This window comes from Plectropomus leopardus, chromosome 21 (assembly GCF_026936395.1).
Source record: "Plectropomus leopardus strain MGB_pleo_1.0 chromosome 21, ASM2693639v1, whole genome shotgun sequence".
Taxonomy (NCBI): domain Eukaryota; kingdom Metazoa; phylum Chordata; class Actinopteri; order Perciformes; family Serranidae; genus Plectropomus; species Plectropomus leopardus.
This window is the reverse complement of record NC_142196.1, coordinates 22337356-22352678: the sequence shown is the minus strand read 5'-3', so window position 1 is coordinate 22352678 and position 15323 is coordinate 22337356. Positions and strand designations below refer to the sequence as shown.

At 37.3% G+C, this 15323-nt stretch overlaps 2 protein-coding genes across 2 annotated transcripts in view; one reads left to right on the top strand and one right to left on the bottom strand.

Moving 5' to 3' along the window:
• The window catches only part of apbb1ip (amyloid beta precursor protein binding family B member 1 interacting protein), a 32741-nt gene extending 23714 nt beyond the window's left edge, over positions 1-9027 (top strand). The window contains exons 7-14 of the mRNA XM_042510824.2: positions 163-284; positions 2414-2488; positions 2605-2748; positions 3135-3245; positions 6529-6627; positions 6717-6840; positions 6970-7031; positions 8007-9027. Of these exons, the coding sequence (XP_042366758.1) occupies positions 163-284; positions 2414-2488; positions 2605-2748; positions 3135-3245; positions 6529-6627; positions 6717-6840; positions 6970-7031; positions 8007-8678 (1409 nt within the window). The 3' untranslated portion in view covers positions 8679-9027. The remainder of the gene's footprint in view (positions 1-162; positions 285-2413; positions 2489-2604; positions 2749-3134; positions 3246-6528; positions 6628-6716; positions 6841-6969; positions 7032-8006) is intronic.
• Positions 9028-9122: 95 nt separating this feature from the next.
• Positions 9123-15323, bottom strand: part of LOC121960683 (uncharacterized) — a 28125-nt gene continuing 21924 nt past the window's right edge. The window contains exon 19 of the mRNA XM_042510491.2: positions 9123-9484. Coding sequence (XP_042366425.2) covers positions 9362-9484 — 123 coding nt within the window. The 3' untranslated portion in view covers positions 9123-9361. The remainder of the gene's footprint in view (positions 9485-15323) is intronic.

The following is a 15323-nucleotide window of genomic DNA, read 5'->3' as shown; positions in this document are numbered from 1 at the left end:
TCTTGTACATTTAACAAATTTGCTATTTTTTTTGCTTATTTCTTCTTTTGTTGCTCATTGCTTTCTTCCCATGTTTGGCTTCTATTAGATAGTCTGAATATTTACTGCTGCTAGTTTTCTGACATCTAAACTTGCTGGGTTTTTTTTTGTTTTTTTTAACAGAACGGACGTTTGAAGACCACGAGAACCTCGTGGAGCCTCTCCTAGCATGGATGAGGGACAGCGAGAACAAAATCCTCTTTCAGGAGCGGAAGGAAAAGTACGAGGTTTTCAAAAACCCACAGGTTGGTCCCCTTATTGTGTGCATCTTTATATAATCACACACGTAGTGATCAGAGGTGACATGCGTGTGATATCTCAAAATTCGAACACTGGCTCGGCAGTTATTCCTGGCCTTGGTTTGTGCAAATCTTTCTCCACAATGTTTCAGCTCAGCGCCGTCTGGCTTTTTTCACTGCTGATCTGTTGTCTGAATTACGAGACGTCTCTCCTCCGTGCACGATGACCTCTTACATTTATGTCCTCACTGTAATATGTCAGACAAAACGGCTTCAGGCAAAAGACAGGGAGATTTTTGGCATGTTTGTTGATATAGTGGGACTCTTTATAATCTCAGAGTATTTAATGGATTCGGTCTGTTGGCAAAGACAAACAGGCGGGTTGGAAAACTGGTGAGATATTCATATTTTTAAAGTACTCCATCATTTTCCACATCACCTCAACAAAAGGCCGATCTGTTTTATACAGTACGTCTCTATCAATACACAGTTTCAACTTCTGCTACCTAAATATAATTCCCCTTTGGGCTTTCTCCCCCTCAAAATGAAAACAAAAGTCCAGACTAATGAAATCACACTCGCTCAGTCACGCAGGGACAAAGAGCAGAGTTCAAGAAGGCTGATAATGATTGTTTTTGTTCTGGTGTTTAATGTGTTTAAATTGGACTTCATGTTTCCGGAAAAAAATTAAAGGTTAAAAAGTTATGGATTTATTTTATTATATTCACATTTTTAACAAATAGTTTCATAAAAATACTGATAATCACCCACATGTCAGGAAACAGACAGCAATGTTAGTGCTAAAACAAGCGTTCTTACATTTTCAAAATGACAACATCACGGGACAGTTCACCCCCAAATTTTAAAAACTCATATTTTTCCTCTTAACTGCAGTGCTGTTTATTAATCTAGATTGTTTAGGTGTGAGCTGTCGAGTGGTGGAGAAAGGGATGTCTGCCTTCTCTCCAGTATAATGCAGCTAGATGGCCTATGGTGTTCAAAGCGCCAAAAAATTAATTTAGCAATGTCTCTCCAGAAATCATGACCCTGTTAGTCAAGATATTCCACAGACTTTGTTCTGAGCAGTTTCATGTATTTTATTCTTACTGAAAAACACTCACCAACTGTATCTCTGTATGAAAGGAAGCATGCATTTACTTACAGACAAGAGGCTTGTGTCGGCGCAAGACGTAAACATTAATGGCGTCCTCCTCGGCGGAGCTGTAATTTTAGCTCTGTGGCACTAGATAAGCTGGCAGTAGAGTTACACCTCCTTCAGTTTAACATTATGTACGTTTCTCTATTTTCTCCACTTGTTCTGTCTCTCTCTTTATGTTTGCCAGAACTGATATTACAATTATGGGTGAGAAAAAACAATATTACGTAAAAATGGTCAGTAAAAATGTATGGGAGCCCTGTAATACTACTACTACTAATAATAATAATTATAATTATATAAAACTTTATTTGTATAGCACCTTTCATACAAGAAATGCAGCCCAACGTGCTTTACAAGAAATAAACTAAATGCTTCCACCAAAACACATAAAAGACAAAAAGACATAAAACCTGCAGGTAAAAATAAGACAAAAACAGAACAGAACACACAGAATGCAGCTTCAAATGGATAAAATCCAGTTGATAATACTAGTAAAAGTGTGTTAAACTGTGGTGTTGGTGGCTTAGTGGTTAAAGCAGGCGCCCCATTAACAAAGGCAGTGTCCTTGCTGCAGCAGCCTCAGGTTCGATTCCCACTCAAGGCCCTTCATTGCATGTTGTATCCAGTGTCTCTCTCCCCTTTTTTTGCTATTGATCTGTCCTATCTAATAAAGGCTAAAATGCCAAAAAAAAATCTTTAAAAGATAAAATAAGGAAAAAAAAATGTGCAAAGAATGCATAACATAAAATTGAAAATAAAATAAAACCTACTTACATTATTAATAAAATAAGCATAAAAACAGAGTATATAAAATGCATAAAATCAAGGAAAATATGTATATGTATTGTGATTCAGCAACAAATTGATAAGTTTCAATCATAAAATGCAGCTCATGACAAATAAGCACCACAATGTTTGGAGCTTTTTGGGGTAAAAGTCCAGAGATTCACTAATGCAGTTTGTTTTATTCCTGCAGAACTTTTATCTCTGGAAGAAGGATAAGAAAGCTCTCAAAGACATAAAAGACAAAGACAAGGAGTTATTAATACAGGTAAGAAAACAAACACGCAAAGTGAAATATGGTATGGAAATATTTTCTTTAAAGTGACGTCGTCCCACCGGGAGCTCTTCTCTCTGACGTCCTTTCATCCCTCTTCATCTCTGCAGGAGAACTTCTGCGGCACTTCCATCATCGTGCCCGATCTCGAGGGGGTGATGCACCTCAAAGAAGATGGCAAGAAGTCCTGGAAACCAAGGCTCTTTCAGCTGAGGGCCTCTGGGATTTATTACGTGCCCAAAGGGAAAACCAAGGTCAGGGATCAGAGGGGGACATCGTTTTGTTGCAAAGACCAGACTAAGAACATACATCCAGCGGCTAATACTCTGATCTAGTCTAATGCCTTCAGTTGGGCTCAAACTGGTGGTGACAAAAAAATATTTTTGCAAACTTTAAGATATATATAGTTTTTTCTTCATTTACTACAAAGACATAGTCTTTCTGCTTTATCAGCCACACTCAGCTTTGACTCCCCTCTGGATACCTACAATATATTTACCTGATGTATATCTTAGATCTCTTTGAAGCTCTTACTCAGAAACATAACATTCACACAGGACATTATGCCCATATTATTGCCCTTGTGCTGTAGATTATTAATTCAATAAGCAGTAACAGAATCCCTTTTTTTCTTTTTCAGTCGTCCCGTGACCTCGTCTGCTTTGTCCAGTTTGACAACGTGAACGTCTACTTTGGCAAAGACTTTAAGAGCAAATATAAAGCCCCGACCGACTTCTGCTTTATTCTGAAGGTAGGTTATCTTTAAATGTGTTTTTTCTGATCATAGTTTGCTGCACTGTACACAGCTTTACTGTTGAATTAATGAACAGAGAAGCTGCCACTTCCCCTAACTAAAGAAAACATTTACAGTAAGACTACCAGTTCCTTGTCAGTTTTGGTGTTTGTGTTGGTCGGTATTACGTGGCACGTATATCACTCTGTATATCAGCAGGGGTGGAGCCGCATGTTGCAAACACTTGAGATTCAGTCCAGACCTAAAGCTAGTCAGGGTCATGCTCCTGCAGGGAGATTATTTTCCCATTTACAACAGCAGTAAGCACTACTTAAAACGTAAATAAGTTGGGGAAGCATTAGTTGCAGAGGAAAAATCTAATCTCAACATCCTATTTTGTATCTAATTGTTGTTGTCTAATTGTGAAGTAAAATTTATGGAAAAATTGACTCACAAAATAAGGAATATGGAAAATGTGTTCGAGAAAAAGTGGATTTTGGAAGAGGGGATGTGTAACCACACCATTAATCTCTCCATATATTTATTTTTTCTTCTTTTTCACCTTTTTTATTTATTCATTTATTTATTTATTTGGCAGATTTTTATTTTTATTTGTGGTATATTGCAAACTGAAAGCTGCATGGGAATTGTATGCAAAAAAAATAAAGTATAAAAATAAAAATAGGCAACATTTGTATTATGTTTCTATTTTTAAGTTATAAAACATAGGTAAGGTAGTAATTTGTTGTAAAAAAAGTAATCTTGTAACCTGTTTTTATTTTACTATGCTGGAGTTCATAGCAGGCATGTTTATCTGACGATGCTACATTTTAATTATGTGGTATGAACTTTGCATGATTAGGGAATAGCATAATAGGATAAACGTGCATATATTACCATCTGAATGGCACAAATTATTATACAAATATTTTGAAAAAAAGCCCCCGGAGGCCCCCGGAGCCCCACTTCAGCTCCACCTCCGTTTAGCTCAGATAGATATGAATGCAGACTTGACTATTTTAAGGTGGTTTCTGAGTGTGTGGTCATCTACACAGCTGCGTGATTTACTGGAAATGTGAAAAAGCAATAAATAGTTGAATTTGAAGAAGTGAAAGGAGACAGTTTTATGCAATTTTGCCAAAAGTGGTGAGAAAGTAAAAACAATTATCTGATTAGTTCATTTCATTTCTTAATAGAAAACAAAACTGTAAAAGCACCATGCATTTGATTTCATAATACTTTTAAATTCATAATATTAACAGTGATGGGACGCACCTTCAGTACTCATTTCGGAAATGCTGAGTGACATGACAAAAAGCAGGAATTAGATGAGTTGGTGGTGGGTCTTAAAGGGATGTGAAAGTCTGCTTTCTTTTTTTTTTCCCTGTCTTCTCTGGGAAATACCAGAATCAGCAGATACCGTTCGGCTAGTTGTTGAGGATCAAAGTGAAAAAAGCTTAGAGAGGCAAAGAAACTGAATTACCTACCAGTGAAAGAAGCAGTCCTCAAGGTTTGAGCTGGAGGCGCTGCTCGCCAAGGGCGAAGGAAAATGACCTGTCAGAGTGCAGTTTCTTTGGAAACAGGTTTCGAATCTTATCCTCGTTGTTTATGAATCATACTGTAAAATTTATAAAAAGCTGCCCCAGTTGTGGTGATGAAGATGATGCAGTTATAACTGAAGCTGTTTTTGGCTGCAATTGTTTGATTAGGATGCGTATTAGAGCGTATGTTCAAGAAATTATGCCTTTTATACTTTAAATACAAAAATGTTTTTAAGAAAAATACACGAATCCACAGTCAGACAGAAGAAACAACAAAAATCAGACCAAATAAGACAACAACCAGAAAACAACCATAGAACAAAACAAAACAGGCAGCACCCTTTTCAGACTTCTACTGTTCTATCACGATAAAGGTAAACGCCTAAAAAATCTTTAAAAAAAAAAAATTAGGGTGTGTTTTGACAGCTCGGTCGGTTGGTGTTTATGGGCTGCCAAAATAACTGCAGCAATTTAAGGGCGAGAGCAAAACCATTCAGCTGTTTGTTATTCAGGAAAGCTGCCTGAGGGGATCTGTAACACCAGCCCCATCAGGGTTAACTGATATCACCACATTATATTTGGTGTGCACTTAGTGGCAGAAATCCAACAATTAAGGCTATCTGCGCATCAAACAGCTCACATTTCCAAAAGGAAACTGGAATATTGAATGTGCTTACTGGTTAACACTCTGACTCTAGACTCTCGCTGCCCTCTTGTGGTACCCTGCGATACTCTTAATACCACTGACTGTACACATCAAAGTATCTTTACAGGTTTTGCTGAGTATTACTGCACATGCACAATTTATGTAAAGTCATTAATATCACTTGAGTCAGCATTGGTTGGGGCTGAAGAAAAAAAAATCTGGGGAATGTGCCAACACCCTGCTCCTCATATCTGCTTGCTGCTAGCATAACACACCTGAATCTCTGAGTGGGCGTCAGTTAAGATGTATTATGGGTAATGTAGGCGTTCAGGATTTTTTTGATTTTGCTGCATCAGTTTTCTCCTTTTCCCCACAGTGGTACAGAAGTGCAAAGCTGAATCATTCAGTCAGTGAGTTTGTTAAGGATCCAGAGAATACGCTAATGAAAAACAATAGTATTTGGTGGAAAACAGCTAGAAAAGAGAATTTTTTAAAAAGCTTTTATTATCAAAAATACCCCCTTTTTTTTAAATTTATTTATTTATTTTTTTTACATATTTCAATAAACATAATACCTCTTCTGTCACAGGACTGGAAATTCTAGCTTCAGTACAATACCTTGAAAAGTATTGATATTCAGTGCCATGGAGACAACTAACATTAAGGGCATATCATTTACAGTTTTGTTTTTTTTTTTAAATATGGCATTTGCAACTTTTCTTGTCTGGGAGCAGAGAACAGCAGAATGACTGTAGTATACTAAAAAAAAATAAGCGAAATGTCACAAATAATAGAAATATTCAGAATTGATAAAATGTTATATTTCACAACACTACACAGTTCTGTTCACAAAGAATACATAAAAACGACAAAGCAGAAAACAAATATGTGCAGGCCAAATTTGCTGAAATGACCTAAAACCAAACACGCGTTAGTTCAAAACCAGAAGTTGAATTTAATTTGAGTCAAACTGAAAGGCAGGGATTTGTTCCCTTTTTTAACGATTAGATTTCTCTGAGATTCCTGTTAAATCCCTCATTTCTTAAAGAACATCTGTATGTAATAGTACCTAAACAAAACAGCATCTGTTTACCTTTTGGATTTGTCTCTACAGCATCCTCAGATCCAAAAAGAGTCTCAGTACATCAAGTACCTCTGCTGCGATGATGCTCATTTCATGAACCTTTGGGTAACCGGAATACGGATTGCAAAGGTAAACTCACCCACCTCTGCATTTAATAACGGGAAAAAAATCCACTTGACTCAAACTCATTCTCTGTGCTGTGTTTCTTGCACTTGCAGTATGGTGCGTCACTGTATGAAAACTATAAAACAGCAGAGAAGAAGGCAGCTGTGAGCTCTGTGTGGACGAACCGCAGCACGCCATCGAGCTCCAATCAATCAACGCCCTCACCAACTATCAAAGGTAGCACGACACACAAGCTGCCATTACTGAGTGTTTGACCGATGTGAAACAAACCAGATGTAGAGATATTAGTTCAAACATTTGGCCTGTACAGTCTGTTTACTCATATGATTGCTCTTTCTGCGTCAGCCAAATCACCGAGCCAGGCCAACGGTCACGCTCCCAAGCCCCAACCAGGACTCATCTCTCAGGTACGAAATGATTTATTTGACATTGTATTGTTTTGTTGTTGTTGTTATTGTTGTTCATTATATAAAATGTGAGAAAAGTGGGAAAAGCCCACCATATTTTCCCAAATCCCAAAGTGATGCTTTTGTGTTTTTATCCAGACATTGGGCAGAATTCAAACATATTAATCTGACAGTGATAAACACACAAAAAAGCAGAAAATGGGACAATGTTATAGCTTAATATGTCACCCAAAAATAATCAAAAATGTCATAGTGTGGTGTGATTGTCAAAAATCATCTAAAATGTCAACAAACACCTCATAATATAGTATGCCGCCCAAAAATAATCAAAAACATTACAGGGTAGTATGACTGTCAAAAAATCTTATAGTAATTAAAATCATATTAGTATAGTATATAACCCAAAATTTTATAAATAACATCATAGTGTAGTATGTAGCTCAAATTCATTGATGTGATATCCAAAACTCACCAAAAATTGCATTGTAATCATCACAAAGGTCAAAGTATCGTATGTCACTGAAGAAAAAACAAGAAACGTCATATTATATTATGTCACTCAAAAATCATCAAAAATGTCATAGTATGTTTCTAAAAAATAATTTAAAAAGTCTTTGTATAGTGTGATTGTCAAAAATAATGAAAAATGTCAGAACATTCTGTCACTCAAAAATGATCAAAAACATCTTTGTATAGTATTCAAAATCATCAAAAACGTCACAGGAAAGTGTCGCTCAAAAATCAAATCAATCGTACTTTCATATACAGAATTTTTTCTGGCATGGTATTATTTTTGTCAAAATGCTTTACTATGACTTTTTATGGCGTAATTAGGACATACACCAGTATTACCTAATGACACTTATATGACATATTATACTATGACTGTCTTTATTGCAAACTATACTATGAGTATTTCATGGGAGACTATGGTATGTCTTTTTCTCACTGTCGCATTATGTTCTGCTTTCTCAGGACTTTGGAAATGTTCCACCTCCACCCCCACCCCCACCAATGGCTGAGATCCTTCCTCCACCGCCTCCAGACCCAGTCCTCCCTCCTCCACCGCCTGCAGACTCAGTCCTCCCTCCTCCACCACCTCCTATGGCAGCAAAGAGTTCTTCAAGACCTCTTCCCCCCCAGCGACACCTGCCAACCAACTTCCCTCCACCTCCACCTGCAATGGACAGCCTTCCTCCTCCACCGCCGCCCCCACCAAATGATGATACCTTAGAGGCCCCGCCAGACTTCCTTCCACCCCCCCCTCCAGCCACTGGCTTTGGTTCACTGCCACCTCCTCCGCCTATGAACTCCCTACCACCGCCGCCTCCCCCAGCAAGTGTCAGGGGTGTGGACCAGTCTCTGCCTCCTCCACCACCAGATCCAGGGTTTCTACCACCACCTCCACCTCAGCCAGTGTTTACAGGGGCTGGAGTACCCCCTCCCCCTCCACCACCTCCTCCTCCACCTTCATCTGCTGCCGCTCCCCCTGCCCCAAGAGTAGCAGTGCGACCCTCTGGCTCCTTGAAGAAGGTGCCTCCTGCTCCGCCGAAGAGAACTACACCATCACTGCACGGAGGAGGTGATGGTGGAGACTTCATGTCAGAACTGATGCTGGCCATGAACAAGAAACGCGGTAATCAGTAGCACGACGACCAACTTCACTCTTAATTAGCCTCGTCTTGATTTCAGCAAAACAGCTAATTTTTTTCCCAAACAATACCAAACATAGACTTTTTCTCTTGAAGAAAACAGACAGTGATGCTTTTTCCTAACAGCTCATCCAAAACATTATTTTGCATGAGTTGAGTACAGGGTAATTAATCTTAGTTTTTTTTTTTTTTTTTAAAGGATACTTAAGAGAATTGTAAATATTGTTGCAAGTTTGCAAGAACTGTAAATACTTTAAAAACTTTTCCAGCATACACAGTAATTTTCAAATGACTAAAATGGCTAAATAAAACCCTGCATAATAAATGCATAAACTCAACACAAATTTCGTATTGGATTGAATTACTGTATCATCTTGTCAAAGAGTACAACCAGAGTACAAGTTTCTTTAAAAAAGCAGCAGGACAGCTTCCACTGTAGCCCTTTTGACTTCAATTTGGTTTTATTATGATGTTACAAAGGATTTATTTTTTAGATGTGAAGTAGTCAAAATACAATACAATACAGAGTTTAAGTGTTCTCTGACAAGGATGCTGTACCTAATTATCTAATTGTTTTCAGTAGAAAAGAACACCAAATCTTCAACAAAATGAGTAGATTTACTAAAATATACCATAAAAGTTCTGGTATTTATTATATATTTACTTCAGCGTGTTTGCTCAAGAGGAACAGCTGACCTTTATCCTCTGAGCCCACAGGGGAGGTCTTGCTGCATAGTCCACCTCCTCTGCAGTCTCTGGTGTAACAAAAGGGAAGGACAGTGTGTGGTAAAGCAGCACCACCTAGTGGGAAAAAAAGAGACCAGGTGACAGTTACTCAAACCACTTCGACTTAGCAGTAGATAAGACAAAAGTATTTCCCAAAAAACTCAGAAAGAAAAAGTCAGAATACAGTATGGCGCTCAAACATGATCAAAAATGTGATTGTATGGCATGTCCCTAAATAGTCATTAAACATCATAGTGTAGTTTATCGTCCAAAATCAATCAAAAATGTCATAGTGTAGTATGTTGTCAAAAAATCAAAGAAAGAAGTCGAAGTATGGTATGCCATCTAAGGGAATAAAAAAATGGTTTTGGCCCGTTTTGCAACATTCTATGTTTTCACATATTTCAGCACGATATTTTATGCAGTTTTCAGCCATTTTTGGGACATGTTAGTTTTTTGCCAAACTATAATGTTGCTTTTTCTGTCATTTTTTTGGTGGATTTTTGGACATGCTGTTTTATGGTGTTTTTGGCTGTTTTTGCAAAATCCTTTGCGATGGCGTGTCTCTGCAAACTATTTGAAGTGGTTTGAAATGGTTTTAAGCAGTTTTTTGAAAATGGCATTTTTGACATTTTTGCCATACTATAGCCTTGCATTTTTGGTGGATTTTTGGACATGCTGTTTTATGGTGTTTTTGGCTGTTTTTGCAAAATCCTTTCCCATGGCGTGACTCTGCGCGCTATTTAAAGTGGTATGAAATGGTTTTAAGCAGTTTTTTGAAAATGGCATTTTTGACATTTTTGCCATACTATAGCCTTGCATTTTTGGTGGATTTTTGGACATGTTGTTTTATGGTGTTTTTGGCTGTTTTTGCAAAATCATTTGCTATGGCGTGTCTCTGCAAGCTATTTGAAGTGGTTTGAAATGGTTTTAAGCAGTTTTTTGAAAATGGCATTTTTCACATTTTTGCCATACTATAGCCTTGCATTTTTGGTGGATTTTTGGACATGCTGTTTTATGGTGTTTTTGGCTGTTTTTGCAAAATCCCTTGCGATGGCGTGTCTCTGCAAGCTATTTGAAGTGGTTTGAAATGGTTTTAAACAGTTTTTTGAAAATGGCATCTTTGACATTTTTGCCATACTATAGCCTTGCATTTTTGGTGGATTTTTGGACATGCTGTTTTATGGTGTTTTTGGCTGTTTTTGCAAAATCCTTTGCTATGGCGTGTCTCTGCACGCTATTTGAAGTGGTTTGAAATGGTTTTAAGCAGTTTTTTGAAAATGGCATTTTTGACATTTTTGCCATACTATAGCCTTGCATTTTTGGTGGATTTTTGGACATGCTGTTTTATGGTGTTTTTGGCTGTTTTTGCAAAATCCTTTGCTATGGCGTGTCTCTGCACGCTATTTGAAGTGGTTTGAAATGGTTTTAAGCAGTTTTTTGAAAATGGCATTTTTGACATTTTTGCCATACTATAGCCTTGCATTTTTGGTGGATTTTTGGACATGCTGTTTTATGGTGTTTTTGGCTGTTTTTGCAAAATCCTTTGCGATGGCGTGTCTCTGCACGCTATTTGAAGTGGTTTGAAATGGTTTTAAGCAGTTTTTTGAAAATGGCATTTTTGACATTTTTGCCATACTATAGCCTTGCATTTTTGGTGGATTTTTGGACATGCTGTTTTATGGTGTTTTTGGCTGTTTTTGCAAAATCCTTTGCGATGGCGTGTCTCTGCACGCTATTTGAAGTGGTTTGAAATGGTTTTAAGCAGTTTTTTGAAAATGGCATTTTTGGCATTTTTGCCATACTATAGCCTTGCATTTTTGGTGGATTTTTGGACATGCTGTTTTATGGTGTTTTTGGCTGTTTTTGCAAAATCCTTTGCTATGGCGTGTCTCTGCACGCTCTTTGAAGTGGTTTGAAATGGTTTTAAGCAGTTTTTGAAAATGGCATTTTGGCATTTTGCCATACTATAGCCTTGCATTTTTGGTGGATTTTTGGACATGCTGTTTTATGGTGTTTTGGCTGTGTTTGCAAAATCCTTTGCTATGGCGTGTCTCTGCACGCTATTTGAAGTGGTTTGAAATGGTTTTAAGCAGTTTTTTGAAAATGGCATTTTTGACATTTTTGCCATACTATAGCCTTGCATTTTTGGTGGATTTTTGGACATGCTGTTTTATGGTGTTTTTGGCTGTTTTTGCAAAATCCTTTGCTATGGCATGTCTCTGCACGCTATTTGAAGTGGTTTAAAATGGTTTTAAGCAGTTTTTTGAAAATGGCATTTTTGACATTTTTGCCATACTATAGCCTTGCATTTTTGGTGGATTTTTGGACATGCTGTTTTATGGTGTTTTTGGCTGTTTTTGCAAAATCCTTTGCTATGGCGTGTCTCTGCACGCTATTTGAAGTGGTTTGAAATGGTTTTAAGCAGTTTTTTGAAAATGGCATTTTTGACATTTTTGCCATACTATAGCCTTGCATTTTTGGTGGATTTTTGGACATGCTGTTTTATGGTGTTTTTGGCTGTTTTTGCAAAATCCTTTGCGATGGCGTGTCTCTGCAAGCTATTTGAAGTGGTTTGAAATGGTTTTAAGCAGTTTTTTGAAAATGGCATCTTTGACATTTTTGCCATACTATAGCCTTGCATTTTTGGTGGATTTTTGGACATGCTGTTTTATGGTGTTTTTGGCTGTTTTTGCAAAATCCTTTGCGATGGCGTGTCTCTGCACGCTATTTGAAGTGGTTTGAAATGGTTTTAAGCAGTTTTTGAAAATGGCATTTTGACATTTTTGCCATACTATAGCCTTGCATTTTTGGTGGATTTTTGGACATGCTGTTTTATGGTGTTTTTGGCTGTTTTGCAAAATCCTTTGCGATGGCGTGTCTCTGCACGCAATTTGAAGTGGTTTGAAATGGTTTTAAGCAGTTTTTTGAAAATGGCATTTTTCACATTTTGCCATACTATAGCCTTGCATTTTTGGTGGATTTTTGGACATGCTGTTTTATGGTGTTTTTGGCTGTTTTTGCAAAATCCTTTGCGATGGCGTGTCTCTGCACGCTATTTGAAGTGGTTTGAAATGGTTTTAAGCAGTTTTTTGAAAATGGCATTTTTGACATTTTTGCCATACTATAGCCTTGCATTTTTGGTGGATTTTTGGACATGCTGTTTTATGGTGTTTTTGGCTGTTTTTGCAAAATCCTTTGCTATGGCGTGTCTCTGCAAGCTATTTGAAGTGGTTTGAAATGGTTTTAAGCAGTTTTTTGAAAATGGCATTTTTGGCATTTTTGCCATACTATAGCCTTGCATTTTTGGTGGATTTTTGGACATGCTGTTTTATGGTGTTTTTGGCTGTTTTTGCAAAATCCTTTGCGATGGCGTGTCTCTGCACGCTATTTGAAGTGGTTTGAAATGGTTTTAAGCAGTTTTTTGAAAATGGCATTTTTGACATTTTTGCCATACTATAGCCTTGCATTTTGGTGGATTTTTGGACATGCTGTTTTATGGTGTTTTTGGCTGTTTTTGCAAAATCCTTTGCTATGGCGTGTCTCTGCAAGCTATTTGAAGTGGTTTGAAATGGTTTTAAGCAGTTTTTTGAAAATGGCATTTTTGGCATTTTTGCCATACTATAGCCTTGCATTTTTGGTGGATTTTTGGACATGCTGTTTTATGGTGTTTTGGGCTGTGTTTGCAAAATCCTTTGCTATGGCGTGTCTCTGCACGCTATTTGAAGTGGTTTGAAATGGTTTTAAGCAGTTTTTTGAAAATGGCATTTTTGACATTTTTGCCATACTATAGCCTTGCATTTTTGGTGGATTTTTGGACATGCTGTTTTATGGTGTTTTTGGCTGTTTTTGCAAAATCCTTTGCTATGGCGTGTCTCTGCACGCTATTTGAAGTGGTTTGAAATGGTTTTAAGCAGTTTTTTGAAAATGGCATTTTTGACATTTTTGCCATACTATAGCCTTGCATTTTTGGTGGATTTTTGGACATGCTGTTTTATGGTGTTTTTGGCTGTGTTTGCAAAATCCTTTGCTATGGCGTGTCTCTGCACGCTATTTGAAGTGGTTTGAAATGGTTTTAAGCAGTTTTTTGAAAATGGCATTTTGACATTTTTGCCATACTATAGCCTTGCATTTTTGGTGGATTTTTGGACATGCTGTTTTATGGTGTTTTTGGCTGTTTTTGCAAAATCCTTTGCGATGGCGTGTCTCTGCACGCTATTTGAAGTGGTTTGAAATGGTTTTAAGCAGTTTTTTGAAAATGGCATTTTTGGCATTTTTGCCATACTATAGCCTTGCATTTTTGGTGGATTTTTGGACATGCTGTTTTATGGTGTTTTGGGCTGTTTTTGCAAAATCCTTTGCTATGGCGTGTCTCTGCACGCTATTTGAAGTGGTTTGAAATGGTTTTAAACAGTTTTTTGAAAATGGCATTTTTGACATTTTTGCCATACTATAGCCTTGCATTTTTGGTGGATTTTTGGACATGCTGTTTTATGGTGTTTTTGGCTGTTTTTGCAAAATCCTTTGCGATGGCGTGTCTCTGCACGCTATTTGAAGTGGTTTGAAATGGTTTTAAGCAGTTTTTTGAAAATGGCATTTTTCACATTTTGCCATACTATAGCCTTGCATTTTTGGTGGATTTTTGGACATGCTGTTTTATGGTGTTTTTGGCTGTTTTGCAAAATCCTTTGCGATGGCGTGTCTCTGCACGCAATTTGAAGTGGTTTGAAATGGTTTTAAGCAGTTTTTTGAAAATGGCATTTTTGACATTTTTGCCATACTATAGCCTTGCATTTTTGGTGGATTTTTGGACATGCTGTTTTATGGTGTTTTTGGCTGTTTTTGCAAAATCCTTTGCTATGGCGTGTCTCTGCAAGCTATTTGAAGTGGTTTGAAATGGTTTTAAGCAGTTTTTTGAAAATGGCATTTTTGGCATTTTTGCCATACTATAGCCTTGCATTTTTGGTGGATTTTTGGACATGCTGTTTTATGGTGTTTTGGGCTGTGTTTGCAAAATCCTTTGCTATGGCGTGTCTCTGCACGCTATTTGAAGTGGTTTGAAATGGTTTTAAGCAGTTTTTTGAAAATGGCATTTTTGACATTTTTGCCATACTATAGCCTTGCATTTTTGGTGGATTTTTGGACATGCTGTTTTATGGTGTTTTTGGCTGTTTTTGCAAAATCCTTTGCTATGGCATGTCTCTGCACGCTATTTGAAGTGGTTTAAAATGGTTTTAAGCAGTTTTTTGAAAATGGCATTTTTGACATTTTTGCCATACTATAGCCTTGCATTTTTGGTGGATTTTTGGACATGCTGTTTTATGGTGTTTTTGGCTGTTTTTGCAAAATCCTTTGCTATGGCGTGTCTCTGCACGCTATTTGAAGTGGTTTGAAATGGTTTTAAGCAGTTTTTTGAAAATGGCATTTTTGACATTTTTGCCATACTATAGCCTTGCATTTTTGGTGGATTTTTGGACATGCTGTTTTATGGTGTTTTTGGCTGTTTTTGCAAAATCCTTTGCTATGGCGTGTCTCTGCAAGCTATTTGAAGTGGTTTGAAATGGTTTTAAGCAGTTTTTTGAAAATGGCATTTTTTGACATTTTTGCCATACTATAGCCTTGCATTTTTGGTGGATTTTTGGACATGCTGTTTTATGGTGTTTTTGGCTGTTTTTGCAAAATCCTTTGCGATGGCGTGTCTCTGCACGCTATTTGAAGTGGTTTGAAATGGTTTTAAGCAGTTTTTTGAAAATGGCATTTTTGACATTTTTGCCATACTATAGCCTTGCATTTTTGGTGGATTTTTGGACATGCTGTTTTATGGTGTTTTTGGCTGTTTTTGCAAAATCCTTTGCTATGGCGTGTCTCTGCAAGCTATTTGAAGTGGTTTGAAATGGTTTTAAGCAGTTTTTTG